The sequence below is a fragment of the Vicia villosa genome, linkage group LG2 (genome assembly GCF_029867415.1).
Source record: "Vicia villosa cultivar HV-30 ecotype Madison, WI linkage group LG2, Vvil1.0, whole genome shotgun sequence".
NCBI classification, from domain to species: Eukaryota; Viridiplantae; Streptophyta; class Magnoliopsida; order Fabales; family Fabaceae; genus Vicia; species Vicia villosa.
In genome coordinates, this window is record NC_081181.1 from 207,842,432 (window position 1) to 207,866,399 (window position 23,968).

At 31.0% G+C, this 23,968-nt stretch overlaps 3 protein-coding genes across 3 annotated transcripts; 2 read left to right on the forward strand and 1 right to left on the reverse strand.

Annotated features, from left to right (window-relative positions):
• Positions 1–303: 303 nt before the first annotated feature.
• Positions 304–1,634, reverse strand: LOC131648072 (uncharacterized). The gene is made up of 5 exons (XM_058917865.1): positions 1,411–1,634; positions 1,138–1,320; positions 960–1,010; positions 774–861; positions 304–685 (listed from the first exon to the last, which is right to left on the reverse strand). The coding sequence occupies exons 1-5, from the start codon at positions 1,425–1,427 to the stop codon at positions 428–430; spliced, it is 597 nt and encodes a 198-aa protein (XP_058773848.1). The 5' UTR covers positions 1,428–1,634; the 3' UTR covers positions 304–427.
• Positions 1,635–3,420: 1,786 nt separating this feature from the next.
• On the forward strand, positions 3,421–5,290 carry LOC131648073 (xyloglucan endotransglucosylase protein 6-like). Its single transcript, XM_058917866.1, has 4 exons — positions 3,421–3,678; positions 3,886–3,986; positions 4,315–4,508; positions 4,635–5,290. The coding sequence occupies exons 1-4, from the start codon at positions 3,519–3,521 to the stop codon at positions 5,053–5,055; spliced, it is 876 nt and encodes a 291-aa protein (XP_058773849.1). The 5' UTR covers positions 3,421–3,518; the 3' UTR covers positions 5,056–5,290.
• A 16,214-nt stretch (positions 5,291–21,504) lies between these two features.
• Positions 21,505–22,797, forward strand: LOC131648074 (putative dehydration-responsive element-binding protein 2H). Its single transcript, XM_058917867.1, has 2 exons — positions 21,505–21,681; positions 21,969–22,797. The coding sequence occupies exon 2, from the start codon at positions 21,989–21,991 to the stop codon at positions 22,547–22,549; it is 561 nt and encodes a 186-aa protein (XP_058773850.1). The 5' UTR covers positions 21,505–21,681; positions 21,969–21,988; the 3' UTR covers positions 22,550–22,797.
• Positions 22,798–23,968: the final 1,171 nt, after the last annotated feature.

Below are 23,968 nucleotides of genomic sequence, written 5' to 3' on the forward strand. Positions count from 1 at the left end.
ATATACTATTAAATTGAATTTTCAACTATTCATATGTCCATTGTTGTGTGTTTACCTATTAGATTTAATAGCCTACCATTTACAGGAGCCATACCCAAACTTATACCAACAATAATGAAATTAGGTTCCCTATTCTGATCAAGTTTGATAGATATCCTGTTCAATACTTATAATAAACAATACTTAATTTTAAAACAGAGTGGTAATCAATTTTGCATAAAAACCATGGCAGATTCGGCTCAGTCCATGAAACTTACAGCCAAAATTGATAATATTTAATTTAAAACCAAACATAGTGCCATAATTGTTAATCTTGGTTCACATCCACCATTACAAAAAAAAACAAAACCATAAATCCCATACAAACCAAACTGCTAAAAAACGGCCCTATACATCCACCACAAACATTGCCTAACCAACAGCTCTATCAACGATCACCACTGCGCTCCACTGTTACCATAATATCTAACACTGGCGGGTAATAAATCACAAAGTGCACTTTATCGCCTACTTTCAGTTCCGCTGCCCTTACATAGTCAAACCATTCTCCATACAAATATGTTTCATTTTTTTTTGGCCTCTTCTTCATATTGCACTCATATGGGTACCCGTTGTCCACATCATTGAGGGTAATCTCTGACATTCCAGCAAGCCCACATTTCTCTACTATTTCTGCAGGAATATACTGCACTCATTGACATACAATATCAGTTACATTACATCTCTGTATAACACCAGTGTGCCAACAACTATAGACTTTGAACACTGCTTACCATAACATTTGAGCAAAACTTCTTTACATCATGAACTTCACGTGTCCAGTACGCTTCTTCGAACTCTTCCTGTACAGGACTCATTTCCCTGCAATTAAGACCACATTTACAACACAATGCAAACACAACAGCATCAATATACCTATAACGATAATATATTCCCTATCTCTTATAAATAAACTTTACCTCTCACTATCAGAAGATATCATTATGTATTCAATTCCATCTCCATCATCCCTTCAACACAATAACATACAAACTATTTATTAAACTAAGTTGTAACTCATTATTCCGGAAACACATTCAATTTTGTAGAGGTTAAATGGAATTCAATACAAGAAACAAAATTAAACTATAAGATTACCCTTTATTTTCAACAATCCTGGCAGCCTCTACAGAAACTTTACCGGCATCGTCGACACGATTCAATCTTTGATGTTGTTTCTTCCATTCCTCCATAACATCATCATTCTCCTGTGACCCACTCAGTATCCTCTCAACTGTGAGCCGCTTCCATGGAGTTTGCAACTCCAACCTATCGGGTGAACTGGAATCAAAACAACATTGCGACCTCTAAATGGATGAATATCTTATGATAAACTCTGCAAACAACATAAACAGTAACACATGCACATACCTTCTTGGCTGCGACATTTTGTTCTTCACACTTATCACCCAACCCTGCGTTTCTTACACCAACAATGCCAAAGACAGACTCTTTGATTGCTTATGAATCCAACGTTACTTTCATTTTAAATTCCAGCGTTATGTAACAATACCAATAATAGGATTCTTTTTTGGGCCTATTAACAAATTAGGTCTAACAATAAAAATAGGTTTTCTGCACCAAGGCTAGAATTCTAAGGCCCATTAGATAAATTAACCAACTATAAGGTCCAACAGGTATTTTTAACCTATTTAAAATATTTTACCTTATAATATGAACTTATATATATATATATATATATATATATATATATATATATATATATATATATATATATATATATATATATATTTTCCCTATTTTATTAAAGTGCCCTAAAACCCAATGCGCGAGACAGACGGGTACCCGTGCGAACGCACGGGTAAGACACTAGTTTGTTTATAATGTTAATCAATGAGCGGGCATATCTCTTTTAATTGTTGTTTTATATTTATAGTTGAAATATTTGATTTATCATTATGATTCTTACTATATAATCTTAAGGATGTTTTGTTCTCATAATATACTCAAATATATAATGACTTCTTTTTATATTTAAATATGAAGGGATTATTGTATTTGTTTTTGATATTCTTAACCATAAAAAATAGTACAAAATCGGTGATGATTAAATTTTCATGATGATTAAATCTAAAAATCATTTTTCTTTCGCAATGTAGCAGGTAGCATAAGTATGATATGTACTGTCCAGCTGGAAGTGAGGTCGGCGAAAGCAAAAGCTGGACACAAAGTGGATAAACAGAAACCCACTTCAAATGAAATCATAAACATTCATCAATGAATTTGGGTAAAGCAACAATAAATATCATAAATTTTGGATCCCACATATTACATTTAAATTTCTCCAACAACAACAACAAAATTTAATACTATATCACGTTTTATAGCATGGAAATGAAAAAAACAAATAAATTTCCAATAGTTTTGGTAGGTTGGTGTGCATTTTTTAAATATTTTAACATACCTTATACCTATTTTAATTTATATTGTATTATTTTTTCTTTCTTATAAAAAATTTAGTTTTAAATAGAACTTGCACAAAATAATTATATATTTTTTTCAAAGTGAACTTTTAAATTAATTATACTAATACTGAAAATATAAATACACGTTGCTTACAGAAATTGAACAAAAAATTTCTTTACAATTTTATAATTGTATTTTTCATTATACTTAAACCTATTCAACTTTGATCAGACAATGTAAAATAAAAAAAAAATTAAATTATATATAATAATTTAAAAAATACTTTTTTAGATATTCGTTCGATTTTATCTGACGATTAACAATGCACGTTGTATGATTGTAGACAACCATAATTCAAATCAAATATAAATACATTTATTTAACCCAATTATTACATTTCAATTGAATTATCCATCCACCAAAAATAGAGTATATGATTGATTCTCTAATTAATCAAAGATTAAATAATTCAAAAGAACAAGAATTTGAGAATAAGAATCTTACATAAAAAGTAAACAATTCAATTTTATAGAAAAAGCTATTCTCCACATAGATTTAAAACCCAACACTTGCTCTGAAAAGCAGTAGATTTTTAAGTGCTCATACAGCAAATGACAACTGTACATTAAATCCACCAGCTGTAAACCGCCACGTGTCATATCTCCATTGGCCAAAATCTGCCATCATTCTTTTCAGAACCCACTCCTCTTTAAACAGCTTTCGCCAGCTATCACTCGCCACAGCAACGGCTACATTTTTTAATTACTCACACAAAAATAAATAATAAATTATTTTGTCCATTTCTTGGGAATTTAAAATATCGACGTGGCACGTGATATGGCACACACACTTTCATTACGTGGAAAAAAATGAAAAATAAAAAAAAATAAAAAATTAAATAATTGAGGTTGGTTATAAATACTATCACACCCTTGTTGTGAGCCCTCACACAAATTTCAGAGTAGAAGCTTCACTTCACTTCACTCACTCACTCTTCTTCTATTTCTCTCTTTGTTCTTCTTCATCTTATTTTTGTCTCTGTGTTTTTCAACATGACAAAAATGTCTTGTCTCTTAGGGATTTCTATGTGTTTTTTGTTTGTTGCGTTGGTTGCTTCTTCGAAATTTGAGGAGCTTTTTCAACCTGGTTGGGCTATGGACCATTTTGTTCATGAAGGAGATTTACTCAAACTCAAACTAGATAATTATTCCGGTAATTAATCGATTAATTAATTAATTAATTAATGGAGAGCATTTCTATTTTAAGTGTTTTTCCTAAAATAGAATGTTGGTTAATGTTAATGGTGTTGTTTAGGGTTAGATCTATGATTGTTAATAGGTGTTTTAATGAAAATTATTATGGTTTACATTATTGTAAAAAATGTTACTAATAGAAAAAAAATGTATGAAAATATTGCAGGTGCTGGATTTGGATCTAAAAGCAAATATATGTTTGGAAAAGTGACTGTTCAGCTTAAGCTTGTGGAAGGTGACTCTGCTGGAACTGTTACTGCTTTCTATGTAAGTAAAAAAATAATTACATTAATTATGTTCTTATTGTCTACAATTTTACTCTGTTTTTGTTTGTTTTTGAGTTTATTAGTGTTATTATTATTTTATTACACCACTAATTATTGATCTATGTCTATGTGTTTTTTTTTCATTATTACAAACATGTGGTAGTAGCTTTATTTTGTTATTAATAAACCTAATAATTTTATGGAATTTATTTCACACTTTATGTCCCTTTATGAATGATTGTGACTTTACCCGTACACAATTAAATAATTCATAATAATAATTGAATGCATCTAACTCTAAATTTTGATTTTTTTTTTCTTTGATGTAGATGTCATCAGAAGGCCCAACTCATAATGAATTTGATTTTGAGTTTTTGGGTAACACCACTGGTGAACCTTACTCAGTTCAAACAAATGTTTATGTCAATGGTGTTGGTAATAGAGAACAAAGACTTAACCTATGGTTTGATCCTTCTAAGGATTTTCACACCTACTCAATCTTTTGGAACCAACGTCAAGTAGTGTAAGCACCTACATAATAATAATAATAATAATAATTATCCATATTAATCAATTAATTAATTAATTAATCTCTAATTAACATTAATCATTATTCTAATGTTTTGTTTTGTTTATGATTATGTAATAGGTTTCTAGTGGATGAGACACCAATTAGAGTACACACAAATTTGGAACACAAAGGAATCCCTTTCCCAAAAGACCAAGCAATGGGAGTTTACAGTTCAATATGGAATGCTGATGATTGGGCCACACAAGGTGGTCGTGTGAAAACAGATTGGTCTCATGCACCTTTTGTTGCAACTTACAAAGATTTCGAAATCAATGCTTGCGAATGTCCAACACCGGTTACATCGATCGATAATGCTAAGAAATGTAGTAGTAGTGAAGATAAGAAGTATTGGTGGGATGAACCTATGTTGAGTGAACTCACTTTGCATCAAAGTCATCAACTCATTTGGGTTAGGGCTAATCATATGGTTTATGATTATTGCGCCGATTCCGCTAGGTTTCCTGTCATCCCTGCCGAATGTGTCCGTCATCACCATTAGAAAGAAATGGAGAGTTCCTTTATTATGATCGATGTTTTGGTGCATAATGATGTTTTGAAATTGTTGACAAGAATTAGACATTATGCGGTCGAAATTTTAATTAGTTTCTAAGGGAAGGGTATGAAATGGAATGGGAAGAATTGTGTGAACATGTTCTCATGTATCTCACATGATATTGTAATATATTTGTTTATTTTGCCATGATATTTATTATGTGAATTATTTTATTCCCTAATTTGTTGTGCAAAATCCAATTTTTAATTGTTGTGGTTTAATTTATTTTATTTCAAAGAGTTGTGGATCATTTTGGAGAATGTGATTATTTTTCTTAGGGTACGGCAAGGTCACGGGTTATCTTGGTATAGAGAATTTGGATAAAGTTAGAAAATAATTGAGAGAAGGTGAAGGTGACAGTGTGGTCCCAAATATTTAAATTCCGAGGACCTAGATCTATGGGGTGAGGTTTGTTCCCATGTTATGTGGGAATAATTCTATGATTTTGGTCACAATGTCTTTTACCTAGATAAAATTCAAATGCATTTTTTTATTACCTAGATAAAATTCAAATACATTTTTTTATTAATAGGAATTGATTTTCATAACTTGAGATTTACTTGATTGCATTTTTTATGAATAGAAATCGATTTTCATAACTTAGATTTATGTGAAGGTAATGTCTATTTTTGTTTGTAATTTTATCTAATCTATCAAGGTTTTATATTTGCACCCGTCTATTTTTGTTTGTAATTTTATCTAATATACTAAAGTTTTATATTTGCACCCTTTAATATGTCATCGTCACGTATGTTATTATGTCAATTTTAACCTTTAAGGTGTAAAGTCCGCTTGTCTATCCCACACATCCTATTTTTTTAGGAGACATATTAATACTGTAGATCCACAACTTCAATACGCTCGAATGATCTCATTTTTTAAGAAATTTTTACTATAGACAAATTTATACGAATACAAATATGTCTTTTTGCCACATGTATATTCGGGTCATACTAGTCCAAATAATTTTAAAAAGTAGTTAAAGACATTGTTAATGACATTTACTAACTTGATGTGAACTTTAAAGCTCGTTTTATATTTACACTTTTGCGTTTCAATAAGGACAAATATTGATGATTGTCATGGAGCTACCTTCAAAATTTTCCAAAAATTGTCCAACTAGAGTCACTTGATATGACATGACAACAACTCAACAATCCGTGAAACACATGCTTATATACTTCATTATGTATAATAGAAACCAATAATTGTTAATTACACACACAAATATCAAAATCCCATGTAATAATGTAAGGGTCCCAAAGTGTGGACCTAGAACTTCCCTTTTAGTTGGGTGGTTATGAGTCATTTTAAATAAGGGCTGACATAAAAAAGGTTGACACAAGTCCCTTTTTTTAGGTCAATGATTTAATTGAGGGCCCTATATATATATGAATTGATGAGCTGTTCAAAAACTAAACAACAATATGTTTTAATTAAGTTTGTCTACAATCTTTTTTCGAAATGTCAATTTGTCAAAAATTTAATGAAGCATTTGCACCCGTTAGGGAAATGTTGCAATCACTAGCCTCTAATTTTCCAACTTTCATGGTTTGTGTTTCATCTTTGTTCCTCACATAGGTTTTTTTTAGTACGTTTGATTTCTACCTCTTTGTTTCTACTTGTATTGCTAAAATGATCAATTATATCGTAGTTGCGGTTGGCGACTCCGAGAGAATCATTACAAATTTTGAACTCTTGATTGAAGTCTTATTAATTTTTTATGTTTTTATTTTATCAAAATTTGAGGTAAGGTTAGTTTGTGTTTCCTAAATGAACATTCATTTCGTGATTTTTTTTCTCTCCGATTTCTCACATAAATCTTTAATAATTAAGCTCTTAAACATGACATGTATTTACAAAGAACCTTACCTTTTTTATGACAAGTTTGATAATCACATGTTTCCCTTTTATTGGAACCTGGATCAAATAGGAATTAAGGTTTGTATATGAGGACTTACTTCCTCTTGTCATTCATTGCTTTGTTGAGTACCTATAATCCATGTGTTACATGATAATTATATATTGAGGTTTGAGTATTAACCTTGAAATATGAATAAGTATTTCTGTAAGTAATTTCAAGTCGTTTTTCCACTGACATCTAAGTTGAATAGCATCTAGAAGATGAATTGGATATGGGATATCGATCACCTGTCTCTGTATCACTCTTTCATGTTCTCTTATGTGTCTTTCTCTTTCATCATTTCCATCTCTCATATCTTCACTTTAATTTTAATTCTAATTTCCTTCTCATCACACACACAAAAACCAAACAAAACTTTTGCTGGGCAACAGAGAATCCAATCCTTGAATATGATGCTCGAGTTATCGTGTTGCGAAAATAATTTTTAAGACTTTTTTCAAAAGAGTATGTTTATTAGAATTTATGCTCAAGAGTCACGATAACCGAGTTGTAATATAAACCACAAGTACTAAAATACTAAAATACAATAACAAGTGTACTTGAGTCAATTTTTTTAATGAATTTCAATATTGATAAAAATAAAGTTTAAACATAAATAGAAGGCTAACGGGAAACAAGTTGTGCCATAACTCCTTTTTGGATGACAAAATAAACTCTCTTAAAAATTATATTCATAGACTTAGAAGATATAATATTGCTATTCAAAGCCTTTAGACTCTATGTAAAAGATCAAATATTTCTAATGCTAAGAAACTAAAAGTGTAAAAAAAAATAATAATATAAAAATATGTTGATTAATTCTAAACAATGATTTATAATCTCAAAATTGAACAAATGTTAAACAACCACAACTTTAAACAAAGTTCTGGTACAAGATTTGTTAAAGTAAGACTTGTTAACAAACAACTTTAGTTAATAAAGTTTTTTTATAGGAAACACTATTTCATTAAGTGAAAAGCCAAGAGACATTACAATCATCAAGATACTTATGACATAGGACACATCCCACCCATAGTCTATAAGTATTTCTACTAGTTAAAATTGCATAAGCATAAAAGACATTGCACATAAATTAATCAGAAGCTAAAAGACCACAATCAAACCAGAAATAACAACATATCAATCATCCATCAACTCTCTTAAGAACACCATTAGTGACAATATAAGAATGAGAATCCATAGTCTTTTCAAATTCAATTAAGGATGATTTCTTTGACTTGTGTCTGCATATTTTGACTTCCATTATTCTCATGATTGTCCATTTTTATGGTATGCTCAAAACTTAGTTTATAACTTGAGATAATGTTGCTCCAAAACACAAAAATCCTTTGAGGCTTTTTATCAAACACTATGAGTGCAGACTTAAACCCCAAGTGACAAAAGCATAAATTTGACAACATAAAAACATGATACTTGTTATACATAATACTTGTTGATTTCTCTAATGAATTAACATCCACGACGGCTTTGGAGATGGGTGAAACGTAGCTAACAGATCATAATGATACAATATATACATAATACTTGTTGATTTCTCTAATGAATTTACGAAATATATATATTGTTTAGTAAGATTTTGTAACATAATGCGGTTTGGTTTGGTTTGGTTCGGTTTGCAAAATACAAACCGCAAACCGAACCGTGCGGTTCTATTAGAAAATGGCTCAAACACATCCGAACCAAATGCGGTTTTGATTTAGTTTGGTCCGGTTTTGCGATTTTCTATTGGGCCGGTTTGGTTTTGAACACCCCTAACTAGTTCCGATGGAAGCATGAAAGTGAGGTTGGATGAAAAAGGACTTTCACTTCATAAAGGGAAGGATGACCACCATGTGAGTTGTAGATGGAAGCCACCATGAAGGTGGGGGGCGGAGGGGTGGCCACCAACAAACCCTAAAGGTTTGATAAGAGGTTTTCTAGAGAGATGAGAGAGCATATCTCTCTTGGACTTTAGGAACCAATGCACTTTGGAAAAACAGTAAAAGGAAATAAAGTTTCTTCCATTGATATTGATGAATAATATGTGTTGTTGAAATCATTACAAGAATACAACAATTCCTTAAGGAAAAACAAGTTTCTCCCAAAATCCTTCCCGCCTTCAATTTTGTTTCTTGACAATCACCAACCTAATATTGATACCTTCAAAACGAGTCTTCAAGATTTCACTTAGATCTTAATCAATCTCCTTTATTCTTTAGACAAACTTATCCCCTAAAATTCACTAATTTTGAGATGATCTTTCAATCATAACGTGTACACCACTATTAGAAATACTCACTCTTCCCGCAGAAATTTATCAGCAGGATATCTATGGATTTTCCTGCAATATATATAATGAAAAATTGTTTATTGCGGAAAGAAAATTCGTAAGTATTAGCTGCGGATTTACTATTATCTACGAAAGTTTTAGCTAGAAATCAATAACTGCAGGAAAACCACAAGAAGTTGGTTTTCTGCAGAATTTTAACTCTAAGGTAAATCCGCAGGAAAACAAAATATTTCTAATAGTATATTTTGGATAGAAAATACCCATTTAGAGGTGAAAGGATTACCCAGTCTTTTTTTGTAGTTTCTCAATTACTCGCCAATTGTAATTACTCGCCAATTGTAACCTTGAAGAAACCGAATTTCTTCCTGTTGATTCCTAAATCTATCCCTCGGAAATCAAATTTTCATGAAAGAAATTCTAAGAGTTATTTTTAAAAAATGAAAGAAAAAAAATGAAAAAGATGATATAAGAGTGTTTGTTTCTCAATGATAAAATTGAAGGGTTATGATTTATATGATAATTAGTGAATAAATGATTTAGAATGAAAAATATAACTTTTTTTAGTGAATGATTTGAGTTAACATTGAAAAATATTTACATAAATTAAAATCGTCTTTCATAATATGGTTTCAGATTTTCTCGTAGTAATCTGAATCATGTGGTTATATGATTCAAACTACGTGTTCTTATTTCTTAAACCAAATACATTTTGACTAAAATGATATTGGTATATAATTAAAATCATGTGATTCAAGTGTTCTTTAATATGATTCGAATCAACTAAGTCAGTGACTAATCCTCTGTTAAAATAAATTGTGTGATTCCAATTAACATTGGTTTTTTTAATATCAATTGAGTCACATTATGTGAAAAAGTCAACCAATAGAATTTATTATAATTACAAAATATGTGATTCAAATGACTTTATCCAATGCTTGAATCTAAGATGAAAAAAACATATATGAGATTCTTATACATGAAAACATCATTTGTTCTAGTAAAATGTTTTTTCTAAGATGATGTGATATGAGAGAATTGATTAGAGAGATACGTACAACAAAACAAACATACAACCTATTGACATCGCTCAAAAATAATAACTTCTAAAATTATAAGATGAGCATGTAATCACAAGTCACCGAGGCCAAATCCATATGGAAAGTTCCTAAGTATAAGATGAAATATAAACTTTTTGTATCTTCAAACAGTACCTTTCCCCCTACTCAAATGGAATATAAAAAGGGATACTTGATGCATCTTCTCGAAAACTAAGTGAATCATTCCTTGGCAATGTATTCATGAAGAAGTAACTTGGCATCCATAGTGCGATTAATATGATTTTGATGATAAAGAGAAGTATGTCATAAAGTTTTCTGTTACGGGCGCATTAACTTTAAGATTGGTTTGGAATGTCTCTGATGACTATTCTGAATGGGTGAGAATGTTAGGCAGTTCATTTCAAAGCCTAATAGGCCCATTAGAGAAAGGAAAAAATAATTGTGTTTGCGAAAGATTTTTATTAGAAAAAGGGGTGCAATTAGTAATCTTCTCTATCTTAATTTTGTTATGTTTCAAAAAAGACTATTGGCCCAATGTGTTAGAAAATCCTAACTATATATATTGAAATATTCTGAAAAGTGTGAGACAATGAAAGATCAGAAGTTTGTTTTTTGTTTTCTCTTCCTATTGCTTCAGCTTATGTGAGAGAGAAATCTATGCATTCACATAATCCATCAAAAAATGGCGTCAGTATCTAATTGGTCAACATTTTCAAATATAAGAAAGTCTTAGAAATTTGTTATTACAGAAGATTTAAATGCCACAACAATAAATGGGTTGCTAAACTTCAGAGGTTCAATTTTGATTTTTTTTTTATAAACTTGGTTGTTCAAACATGGTTACTGATGCTCTTAGCCAAAAGTTCTACGCAGATGAATTCTTATTATTGACAATTTCTTTGCTAATTCCTGATATCGTGTCTCATCCTCTCCATTACTATGCAACAAATTTGGAAGGACAAACATTAGTATAATGAAAGGAGTAAGAGAATAGTGAGTTGGACAAGTTCACAAAAGGAATTATTTATTTCAAAGAAAAATAAGAATAGTGAGTTGGACAAGTTCACAAAAGGAATTATTTATTTCAAAGAAAAATATTTCACACTTAAGTGTGACAAAGTACGCCTTGTACTTATCAATGAGTTCCATGGCATACTGACTGCAAGCCCTTCAGAAGTAAAACCCACCATAGCCAAATTAGGAGCTTCTTTGGCATAACATGGACTTTACTCAGATGTTAAATTTTCTTTTAAACATTGTTCAATTTGTCAACATAACAAATACTAACCACAAAAAGGATTGTTACAACCATTACCAGCACTCAACCAAATTCGGTAAAAACTTACCATGGATTTTATAACACATATGCCTAAATCTTCTAGTCACAATGTTATTTGGGTTATCCGTGAATGCCTTACAAAGTAAGTGCACTTCATTGCCCTCCAGACCAGATTCACAACCAAAGACTTTTCCACAAGATTCTCAGTTGGGATATTTCGTCTCCATGTTGTCCCAAAATCAATAATTTCTGACAGAGATACTTTATTCCTTAGTACATTCTGGATGGAGATGTTCAAAGCTTAAGGAACAACACTCAAATATAGTACAACTAATCACCCCAAAAATCGATGGACAAATAGAAGTAATTAATCGGAGTTTAGAGGTTTACCTAAGGTGATATGCAAGTGATCAACCTCGTACGTGGTTTAAGTTTCTTCATTTGGAATAGTTCTAGCATAATACTTCCTTCCATTAATACATCAAAACGGCTCCCTTTACACCTTTGTATAGCTGTAGCTCTCCATCTATACCTTACTATCTCGCTGGTTCCACTTTTATTGGTGCTTTAGACAACTCGCTGCAACAAAGACAACAGATCTTGAGTTAACTAAAAGTTAACTTAAAAAGGAAGAGAAAAAATAGAGCTCCAGGCAAATAAAAAGAGAGATGATTTTACCTTTGAAGAGGGTGACTTAGTATTGTTTCGTTTACATCCTTATAGACAACAAACAGTGGCAATGAGAGCTTCTAAAAAATTAGTAAAGCGTTTTTTGGTCCTTTTTTTATTGTTAAGCATGTTGGCAAAGTAGCTTATAAACTAGAACTCCCATATTCCTCAAAGATTCATCATGTGGTTCATATTTTATTGTTGAGACCTTACTATAGTGAAAATTTGGAAATTGATGTTTTTCCACTTTCATTGCATGTTTCAATGACCTTTTTTGTGCAAGGCAATGAATAAATAACAAAGAAAGTGGAAAATGGCGATAAAAAAAGTTGAGAAAATATGGGATGAGAGAAGAGAGGAAGAAAAAAAATAGAGTTTCTAAAAGTGGAGGAGAGGAAAATATTGAAACTCACTTAAGTCTCAAACTTAAGTCACTTCAAAATGCACCTTAGGGAGTAAATGTAAAGAGAAGTACTAAATAAAGAAAAATTACGCGATGACACGCTTCCCACGCATACTGCGTTGGGACCATTCACGCTTTGCCACATGTTCGGCTCCAACAAATCTGTTATGACCACATCTGAACCGTCCATCTCAAATCACACGACCCTTGTTTCTTCCCTCAAAATCCATGTGATAGGGACATATGGGGACCCTTTACTACATCCCAGACGCTATAGTCTGCACCATACATCAATCTGCAACGCCCCACATAATATCCTCTCAAGTTCCCTAACGCTTCCACATACTTCCCCTTCACACAAACTACAGTGCCCCACCTAACATACCTTCATATCCTTTTAAAATTCCATTTTCCAACACTACTAAAAATATTGATTTTAGAGAGGGAATTATTCCGTCACTAATTCACAAAATTCCGTCCCAAAATCATTTAGTGACGGATTTAGCGAGGTGAGAATATTTGTACCGAATTACAATGTCACAAATAATTTGTGAGGGATTTTAAATTCTGTCATAAATAGTTAGGGAACCATTCCGTCACTAATTTTAAATTTCTGTCAGAAACCATGCCAAAGAAATATGTTAGAAATTTGTGAGGGATTTTAAAATATGTCCGTAAATATTGTAACGTTTATATTTCGTCACTAATTGCTGAAGATTAATGTTTGAATACTCGTTTTATGAGGGATTTATTCCGTCACTAATCAATGAGAACCAACCTAAAGTTATTGAAATTGTAAATTTCCTGGCAAATTTATTTAATATTGAAACTAAATTTACTATATCATAATGAAAATAAATCAATCACAATATGGAACAACAGAAACAGTTTTTGTGAATATCATAAATATTCCCCAAATCGATACAAATAGTATTAAAAATAAGTTCTTAAAAATAAATATTAAAACCATAGTATTTTTTGTTGACACTAAATATTAAAACTACAATAGTTCAAAAAAAGCTCTTAAAATTAAGAAATTATAAGGAAAATAATACTATCATTGTTCTTGAAACTAAGTGATGACAAACAAAAGTGAGTTCACTACAATTTAGTAGTGTATTTCAAGAAGTGGGTGAAGACAAATTTTGAGCCGAACGAGGAGGTTGATGACCTCTAGAAAAACTTTCCATAAATCGGAATAATTATACTCTAAGCAAACGTGAGTCTTCTTGTGATGCGAATCAAATCCTCATGAGTTTTGAGTTTCTCTTTAAGGGTGTTGTTTTCAACAGACAAATCAGAAATAACAGTCATCATGTGTTCATATTCAGTTAGTGAGATACCGTCAGATATGGAAGATTCAGATGACTTGTACTTTGATGCTTCTGGTCCAAAACCATATATACGACCCTTCTTGTCCACTCCTCCAACAACATCTAAGAAGATGATGTTGTCAGATTGATGACTAGAAACATCATCTCCAGGTGCCTCTTGTGAGTCCCTCTCAATAATCCTTTTTTCATACTCATTCTGTAATTAACAATTAAGTAGATAGGAAGAATATAATCAATTGAAACAAACCATATCATAATATTAATAGTTCATAAGAAATCGCACAATCTTGAATTTGTACTAGTAGGTAAATAGTTTGTGGCATGAGTTATGAAAAGAAAGCTAATTAATAAGTGATATAACAAGTGGGCAAAAGTTTGAATAAGTGGCTATTCAAACTTAACTAGAGTTTTTTTTGTTTTTCAAAAACAGAAATAAATTATACATTCATACTTAACATATAACATAAATGTACTAAGTGAACAATGAGTGTTAATTTATGCCCTTCCTGTCCTATTCAATTTCATGCTTATTTCTAGTTCTTATTATAGTTATTTCTATGTGAACATTGTTTTGGGCATTGAGTGTTAAATTAAAATGCATCAGCGGGGATAGAAATTAAAAATATCTAGGAAAATGTTCATAAAATTTTATAGGATCTCAATAAATGAATGACTAAATAGAGAAAAACATAGATAAACATTAAATTCTCTTGCTTAGGGTTGTGTAGAAAATATCTATCATCAACTTCAAAAATTAATGTATCACACTTCCTTGACTTTGTTAATGTAGCTTTTGAGAGAACAAATATTTCTTATGGCTGCAGTAACCTATATTTTTGTTGCATATTATTTTATAACTCTTAATACTTTGGATCATATTGTCTTAGCAAAAAACTGAAGCATTAGATTCAAACTGCCCAAACTCTAAGTCATATGAAATGTTGTTTTTAATAGTGTCCTTTTGTTGATTGTGTTCTAAAGGGCTTACAATATTACTAATGTTCAATCACCCATAAGGAGTTTGAACAATAACCTAAGTACCTTAGTATGAACCATTTGCAACCACTATATTAAAGATGACTTAATTTGCTTCATGTGGCTAAACTCATTTGCATACCTTGAAAAAGTGAATCTTTGTAGTTTTTGGGTTTTTCGTTTTTGATTTATTTGCCCTAATAAACCTTCTTTCTTTCTTGATTGCTTGAGAGAGGAACTGTGAGTGAGAAATTTCTTCTGTGTTGTTTCGATTAGAGCTTTTGCGATTTTTAATTGAGGATTGTATGAATCTAGTTTTTAGTTTTAGTTCTCTACTTGTGGTTCCGCCGTTTTGATTACCCAGCTTCTAATGTAATAGGGTTTAACATTTGTCAATTTTGAATTTTTAAAATATTATTAAATTAAAATTAAAATTAATTTATAAGTGAGAGGGAGATATGAGAGGGAAGTGAAAATTTGTCTGAAATGATAAAGAGATGACGAAGGGAAATTGAAAACAAAATTAGATTAACTTTATTTTTACTCAAATTCATTATATTATATATTAACTGAGTCAATATGTAAATAAAATAATCTTTCTAGATTTTGTAACATTGAAATTTCCTTTTGTTTTTGGCTAATTTTTATTTTAACTATATAAATTTTAATCTATCAATTTTTAATATTTTTATTTTGAATTTTTATATGCATATATATATATATATATATATATATATATATATATATATATATATATATATATATATATATAACATAATAAAACATATGTATTACTATCAATATTTTTTATAATTGAAAAAAAATTCATATTTGTATCTATTAAAGATTTTATTTAAATTTATATCTATATGTTTATTAAAAAAATATTAATAAATATGATTATAACTTAATTAATTTACATATAATTTATTTAATATTTAAATTTGGGGCAAAGACACCAAAATAATTTTAATAAAACATAATTATTTACTAATTTAAAAAATGCCCACATGTTATCATAAAGAATTTAATCTTTTATATAACAACAAATAAATATAAAATAATTCTCTCACAAAATTTGTCACTAATAACATGTTACACATTTATGAGGGAATTTGTGACGGAATGATTTGGGAGGGATAAAATTCATCTCAGAATCCCTCCCTAAATTTGCTCTTACCAAATTTGTGAGGGAATTTATGAGGGATTTCTTATGACGGAATAAATATGTTATAAATATCTTCGCTAACTTTGTGCGTGACGTTTCACCCTTGTATACAACTTTCCCTCACAAAATCCCTTAGAATTAGTGAGGGATTTACTTCCCTCCCTAATTTCCCTCTTTAAATTCAATTTTTCACACACACACACCCCACTCTCTCCAAAATCTTCACCTTATCCTAGTTCCATCCCATCAATTCTCTCTTCCACGCCTATTACCATCACACAACCATTATACAATTCTATTTTTGCTCCCCCCACACACAATTAAACCACACACGTGTCAAAGTATTAATGGACCATACCCCTTCTTTCAAGACATCAATTCCCATAAATCCACTCTACACCATCTGTCACACAGTTTCATAGTCCAACCAAACTACCTACTACATTTCAACAAATTCCAAACCATGACCTTAGCCTACTTTGTGATTCTACCTATATAACCTCCAACAAGCATGTGCCACATGTCAATGTAGTGCACCTTGAGAACAAGGTTCTTAAAGGGCCAAATAGTATTGGTAGGCCGTCCACTTTAAAGCCCATTAGAGAAAGGAAACGACCAATTTTGCTGAAAGATTTTTATTAGTAAAAAGGGGTGCAGTTAGTAATTTTTTTCTATCTAGTAATTTTGTTATGTTTCAAAAATAAGTCATTGGCCCAATGTGTTAGAAAATCCTAACTATTTATATTGTAATATTTTGAATTGTGTTAGACAATAAAAGGTCAAAAGTTTGTTTTATGTTGTCTCTTCCTATTGCAACCCTAGATCTATTTTAGTCTTAGTATAATCCATTTTAGTCTTAGTATAATCTATCAAAGAAGCCTAGTGTTTTCTCTTCCATTGCATTGATTTCTTACTTCCTCCTAGTTGATTGTTTCATGTGGTATCTTAAAGACAACATCTATACGAGATAATATGATCTATTAATGGTGAGGAAGGATAGATAATACCTTTATTATGGTAGTTTCTAGAGGTGGATAAGAGGATGAGGAACATGTCTTATGAAAACGAGTAACTAATGCTGAAGAAGCTTGTTGCTGACATGATGGGTGGGAGCCTACATAAGCTTCTTAGATAAGAGAATAAGTTAATATTTTATGTTGAAGGTTTAAACTAAAAATTCCAATGAGACTATAAAAAATGTAGGTGTCGAGATAAAAAATTTATGGATGCATATTAAAGAGTTTTAATCCCAAGTGAAAAAACTGAAGGCTGCGAAAATGTTAGAAAAAAGATGAGGTTAAGGATTTGAAATCTAATAAGTCATATTTGCATGATAAGGCTGGGGACTTAAGAAAGATCAATAATAAGTCATATTTGATGTGTTTAAGGTAAGGTTTGTGAATGATTTTAAATATGGATTGATGGTTGAAGTTAGTAATGAATATGAAACCTAAGAGACTACCTTTGAAATGACAACTAGGGTTATTGGTGATTATAATGATTAACCCATATCTAATGACGAAATATTATTCAGAAGAAAAAAAATAACAAACGCAAGGTGTTGTGACCGAAGTCATTGGTGGCATGCTCAACCATTCTATGGTTTTAAAAATCGAGGAGCCTAAAAAACTTATTGAAAAAGACCGATGTTAGAGATAAGGTAAAAGAGATTAATTGTGGGCGTGTATACTAGTTTTGGGGTATGTGACGATAATTAAATATGTTTGTAATCTAATAATTTGCTTGGGCATCTGACCTCTGACCATTAAACTCCATGGCTTATGACTTTTGATAATTTTTATGCATTTCTAATACTTCTTGTGTTACGTAAGTGTATATAAATTTAGTTTCCTCTCTCCTTATTTTGTGTACTTGATGTAGCATCAAAAGTAAATATATTTTTATCTTATTCACATGGACTAGTCCGATTAAATAATCAATCAATAATTGATATAATTTTAAGTGAGAGGGTTGATAGATTGATTTTCATAAACTATGAGTCTATAAAATGGTAAATGGTAATGAAATTAACACTGATAAGAAAATGTTGGAATTATGCTGCATTAACTTTTATCTAATGCATTCTCATGACCAATAAAATAATATTTCTATTAAACATTACCACTTTTCTCTATACAAGCGTTATTTATGTCTGAATAAAGTCGCGAGATCAATCATGTTGCTTAATCAATGATCTCTCAACCAATTAACCTATACGAAAATATTAAGTATTGTGAGTATTGTGACTGTTAAATCGAAATCTATCTCAAGAGATTGATGTTTAACAAATGATTATCTTGGATCTAAATCTAAAAAATATTTCTCATTAACATTTCAAATCCATAAGGCGAGTTATAATTAATCATTTTATGACAAGTAGTGAATATAAGGATAAATATCAATATAAATGAATAACTAAAATAGAAATAAATCCACGATCAAGAATAATACATCACAAGTGTTTGTATAATTAATTTTATTTTGGCAAATTTATGTTGTTTTTAGTTGGAAACTTATTTTTGTAATGCAATTTAGAATTAATAAAAGAATGGTTTTTTTTCAATGTTTTGTCTCATTTTTGTTACTTTTTGTTTTGTTAAAGCTTATATTTTTTTAATTGCATGTTTTTATCTTTTCCTCTTTCATTCTTTTAGCTGATGACAAACGAGAAGGGGGAAGTGAGAATCATAACATTTCAATGTGCATACAAAGAGATAAATAACAAGGTAAAACAATATATTATTGTATATGATAGATCATAACTAGGATCCAATGTTTTAAAAATATGATCGAACCAACCAAATATATCACATGGATTGGAAATCAAACCCGATTTTGGTCCAGACACCTTAACAAAATTTGAGAAAGCAACCTCAAACCATTTAGAACTCAAAAACCGCTGAACCGCATGCAATTTTTGGTAACTGTGTATTATATATATATATATATATATATATATATATATATATATATATATATATATATATATATATATATATATATATATATATATATATAAAATTCTTAAACAAAATTTTAGAATACAAAAAAAAAGATCTCAGAACATAGATGAAAAGAGAAGAATGAAATCTGACATGTTGGATTTGTGAAAAAAAGAATAGATGCAGGAGAAAGAAAACACTGTATCCACTACTATAATAATTCAAAACTATGACTAACTACACTCAAAAGCTTAATAAAGGTATTTATTCATAGAATGTGTAAGCAATGCTTTCAAAGAGAGTTTTTAATGCAACCTCATTCCATAAAAAGAATAAAGTGCGATAATGAACTAAGAAAGAGAGAGATAAGTTGCTTTTTTCACGTGGTATTCAGAGGAACATCACCCATTCCCCCATGACTTCTTCCATTCCATTATAGGGTGAGGACATGTCACTCCTTAATTCTCATGCCGCACGAATTACCCTTAAGGAAGGCAAGATATCCAATAGAAATGTGACCTATCTAATAAGTAGGAATTTGATCTGATAAAAGGGCGATTAAGAATCCCCATATCGCCTTCTATGACCTTCACGGAAATATATTGATACAGACTTAAAAGAATTTTTGATGGCCCGAGGCGTAGCCTTTTCAACTAAGTAAGATTATAAAAATCCTAGACTTTATTACTTAAAAAAAGAGTTCTACTTACTAAAAGAGTATGGCTTTTCCTGGGCCTATGTAGCTTGGGCTATAGGCCCCTATTAATTGACTTGACCTATTCCCACCCCTAAAGGCATATACACAACAAGAAAGAATATAATAAAAGATAAAGAAACACACATGAAATTGTTTATCCGTTCCAATAAAACTTATCTACTCCCGGTGAGACATCAACTCTCCGATCGCTATACTTCTAAAAAATGTTACAAGAGAATACAAAAGAGTTACAACAAAATAGTCACCCAAGTTTTCAAAAATAAACTCTATTTTATTTCCCAAGTGTTTCCCAATCTCTCAAACTCTTTCTATATGAATTACACAATTCTAAAGTGTTTAGAAGTGTTTCTCAATCCCCTTAGATACCTCTTAGAATTTTCCAAATTCCATAAACTGCAAGGAATTTCAACATTTACATTCTAAGTATCCCAATAGGATTCATAACCCTTATCTTTGTCTTCGCTCTGAAGTTTTGAAACTTGTGAAGACAAAAATAAAAGAGAATCATATTTATAAAATTTGAAACCCAATGGATCCTTAATAAACAAAAAATATACAACCCATTAACGAACGAATCTGCTAACCAAAACAGCCAAGCCTAATACCCATGAACTGACTGAATCAGACTTGATGCTTGATACACCTAAGATGGCCTCTAGAACCTACATATGTCTCTTTTTTTTGTGCCCGCTGCTAATTGCTGCCGCCCGGAGCTATGGTGTGAATGCTTAAACTACTAGCATGAGACTCCTCAATGTTGTTGAACCCCCGTAATCGCGGCTTCAACACCATTGGCCTATGTTTTCGACCAAATTTTGAGCGTCCTCCTAACTGCCACCATCCCGACTCCCAGCACTGCCACCATCCGCCAGATCGCCCTCGTGACTTTGGCGTCTTCCATTAATATTCTTATAATTTTTTAATTTTATGCTTTTTGACAATCTCAAAACATATATTTTTCTCTCTCTATCACTCAAGATTTAAGAGATAATTCTATCATATCTATTCCATTTTTCTTATCTAATTTAGACGGAATGAATACTTTATTAAATTTGTCATAAATTATTCAAACAATAAGACATGATATCTAATATGCTATGTTCGATTCTCCTATATTCTACTTGGTTCATTCTATCTAAGCTCTTTTAAAATTATCCCATCAAAATCTTAGCTTATTTGAATAATTGGTTTGGTTATTACACTTTGTTTGTTTAATATTATCTAGGGTTAACTATAGTTTTGGTCCCCTTATTTTAACTTATTCACAAAATTGATCTTTCTATTTTAAATTTAAATAATTTTAGTCCTCCCTAATACTTTTGCACTGAAAATTAACGATGATTCCATTTTTAAATTAGAAAAATTTCTCGTGAAACATGATAAATCATCCTATAAAAATCTATTTTGTAGAATTTTATAAATAAAAATAAAAATTATTTAAATTTAAAATATAAATTAATAAATTAATTTTATGATTCAGATAAAATTGGGGACAAAAAATGTACTTTAACCTTTTATGTATTTTCTACCTCTTATCTTTCCTTCTATTTTCTTTTCTTTCAACTTTTTTCCCCTCATTTTCCTTCCAAAACCAAACAAACAACGTTTGATGCCTCGAAAACGATGTTAGCGGCTTCGAGAAGTATAACCCTAGTTCCTTGTCGGTGTCGTGTTGTCTTGAAAAAACTCACATCTCTCTGTTTTCTTCATCACTTCCACAATCCCAATATGCACCCATCCTATTCACATTGATTCTTCCACCTTTGAAGCTCTCTAAGGAGCGCTTCCTATTTCCCTCACCTCTTCACCGAACCATTTTCCACCTCCTCTCAGGTAAACCCATCTTTTCTCTTCCTTGTTTTTGGTTTTTTATTCTAAAAATCTATTGTTTTTTATAGGAAAATGTTCTTTGAATTTGTGACGGTTCAATTTTTTTTTACACAAGCTGTGTTTTTTATTCATATACTGTTGAAAACTCTGAATTGGGTTGTTAGAAACATGTTTATATGAGAGTGATGATTATTGTATTATGAAAGCGGTTATGAAATTATGTGAATTATAATATTCACACATGATAGATATGTTAACATTTGAGATTTTTGTTGTTCATTATGATGTAGTGTAGTGCTATTTATTGCGTATGTTGGCGAAAGCTTGTGAGAAAGGGGATGGATCTAAGTCCCTGGGTAAGATACTGGCGAAATGGAAAGAATATAATGCCCAACTTGATGCCAGCAACGACGCGGATAAGCCCGTTCGAAAAGTTGCGGCGAAGGGATCGAAGAAAGGGTGTATGAAAGGCAAAGGAGGGCCTGAGAATTCGCGGTGTAATTATAGAGGTGTTAGACAAAGGACTTGGGGGAAATGGGTTGCTGAAATCCGCGAGCCGAATCGGGGGAGTAGGTTATGGTTAGGTACTTTTACTACTGCCATTGGTGCTGCTCTTGCTTATGATGAAGCGGCCCGGGCAATGTATGGTTCTTGTGCGCGGTTGAACTTTCCTAATGTTTCAGTTCCGAGGTTCCCTGAGGAATCTTCGAATGACATTCCGGTTGGGAACGAGTCGGGTTCCTCGATGGTAGTAACTGAGAATACTGAGTCGATGATAATACCGAATAACTCAGGGATAGGAATAGATGTTGTTAGTAATGATATGGAACAGGTTTCCTTACCCGTAAGTGTAAAACGGGAGAACGAGTAAGGTGAAACAGGTGATGAATTTGTAGTTTTGTTGTTCATGATGTATATTTTGAAACTGTGATATGGATATGTCATGAATATCTACTAGCTCTTGTAGTACTTGCTAATGATCAACTTAGGAGTACTGAATCTTGATGTTTGGTCCTGTTGATCTGCTGTTGTAATTTTCAAAACTAAGATGAACTTGGTTGGAAAGTGGGCTTATGTGCCCTTTTGATAAATGCTGAAATGTAATTTGCATTTCTTCTACATTTTTGTTCTTGTTTCTTACATTGCATAATGTGTGATAATGCTGCTAGATTTATATCAGATCACAGTAGTTTGTAGTATAGAGTATAGACCCTCTGTGGAATCTCATTGAAGTATTGAATCTTGCTAGGTTTCTTACTTTTCTTTCAAGGTATGTTTGGTTCGACGTTAATATATTCGATCCTGTGGTAGATTCATGTTATCACTAAAACTAATTTTCCAAACACACATTTGATTAGCTTTAATGAAAGATCTTAAGTATATTATAGGTACCAAAGGTGAAGAAATTTCTTGTATTAATTACAAATCTGTGAGAATATTTAAGCATCAACTTTCCAATAAAATTGAAGATGTTTTTGAACTCTATGCTGTCTGCACTACTATGAGCCCAACAACCACTCACTTTAAGAGAAGATAAATTAACCTGGTATCTCCACCCTTATACTTGGAACGAAAAATACCAAAATAACTTTGTTTAAAATTTTCACAAAAATTTGAAATCTTCTGCGTGATACTGGAAATTTCAAGCACATACTAGATTTTTTTTTTTTTTTTTAAAAAAAGAAATTTTTACTTGAAATTTTTAAATTTTTGAGAGATTTTACCTGAAATTTTGAAATTTTCAGTAAATTTTAATCGAAAATTTTGAAATTTTTAGTAGATTTTACCGGCAATTTTAAAATTTTTCAGGATTTTACCACAAAGTTTGAAATTTTCTGAACTAATTGTAATTTACCAGAAATTTTAGATAATCTATCGAAAATTTTCCAGAAATTTCAAATAAACTATCGAAAATTTTCGTATATATTGAAAATTTCAATATATATATTGAAAATTTCAATATTGTATCGAAATTTCGTTTAGAAAATATTAGTTCTTATTTCACCAAAAACATTTATGAAATAATGAAAATTTGAGGTGTCAAGTTTAATTGGGGGTGGCATAATTGGGGTTGGCGGGGTGGCATGTTAAACTGTTTCACTTTCACCGCCTCTTAAAAACCCTCAACGCTTATCTTTCAAACCATTCTTATTACTTGCACCCCCTGTCCGGATTCAAATGCACCCGCGCTATAGTAGGTGGAAATTCCCAAATAAAACTGAACAATGGAAGAAATTATCTCATAGATTGACACAGCACTAATTGATACAGTGACTAACGTATAAATTTC

Bases quoted from the DNA above. Each gene is read 5' to 3' on its own strand.
- LOC131648072 (XM_058917865.1), bottom strand. The intron at 862-959 runs GTAAAGTTTATT...TCTTAATTGCAG, and splicing joins ATATCTTCTGATAGTGAGAG to GGAAATGAGTCCTGTACAGG. The intron at 686-773 runs GTAAGCAGTGTT...CAATGAGTGCAG, and splicing joins AGTTTTGCTCAAATGTTATG to TATATTCCTGCAGAAATAGT.
- LOC131648073 (XM_058917866.1), top strand. From the start codon at position 3,519: ATGACAAAAATGTCTTGTCTCTTAGGGATTTCTATGTGTTTTTTGTTT. The intron at 3,679-3,885 runs GTAATTAATCGA...AAAATATTGCAG, and splicing joins CAAACTAGATAATTATTCCG to GTGCTGGATTTGGATCTAAA. The intron at 4,509-4,634 runs GTAAGCACCTAC...ATTATGTAATAG, and splicing joins TGGAACCAACGTCAAGTAGT to GTTTCTAGTGGATGAGACAC.
- LOC131648074 (XM_058917867.1), top strand. From the start codon at position 21,989: ATGTTGGCGAAAGCTTGTGAGAAAGGGGATGGATCTAAGTCCCTGGGT.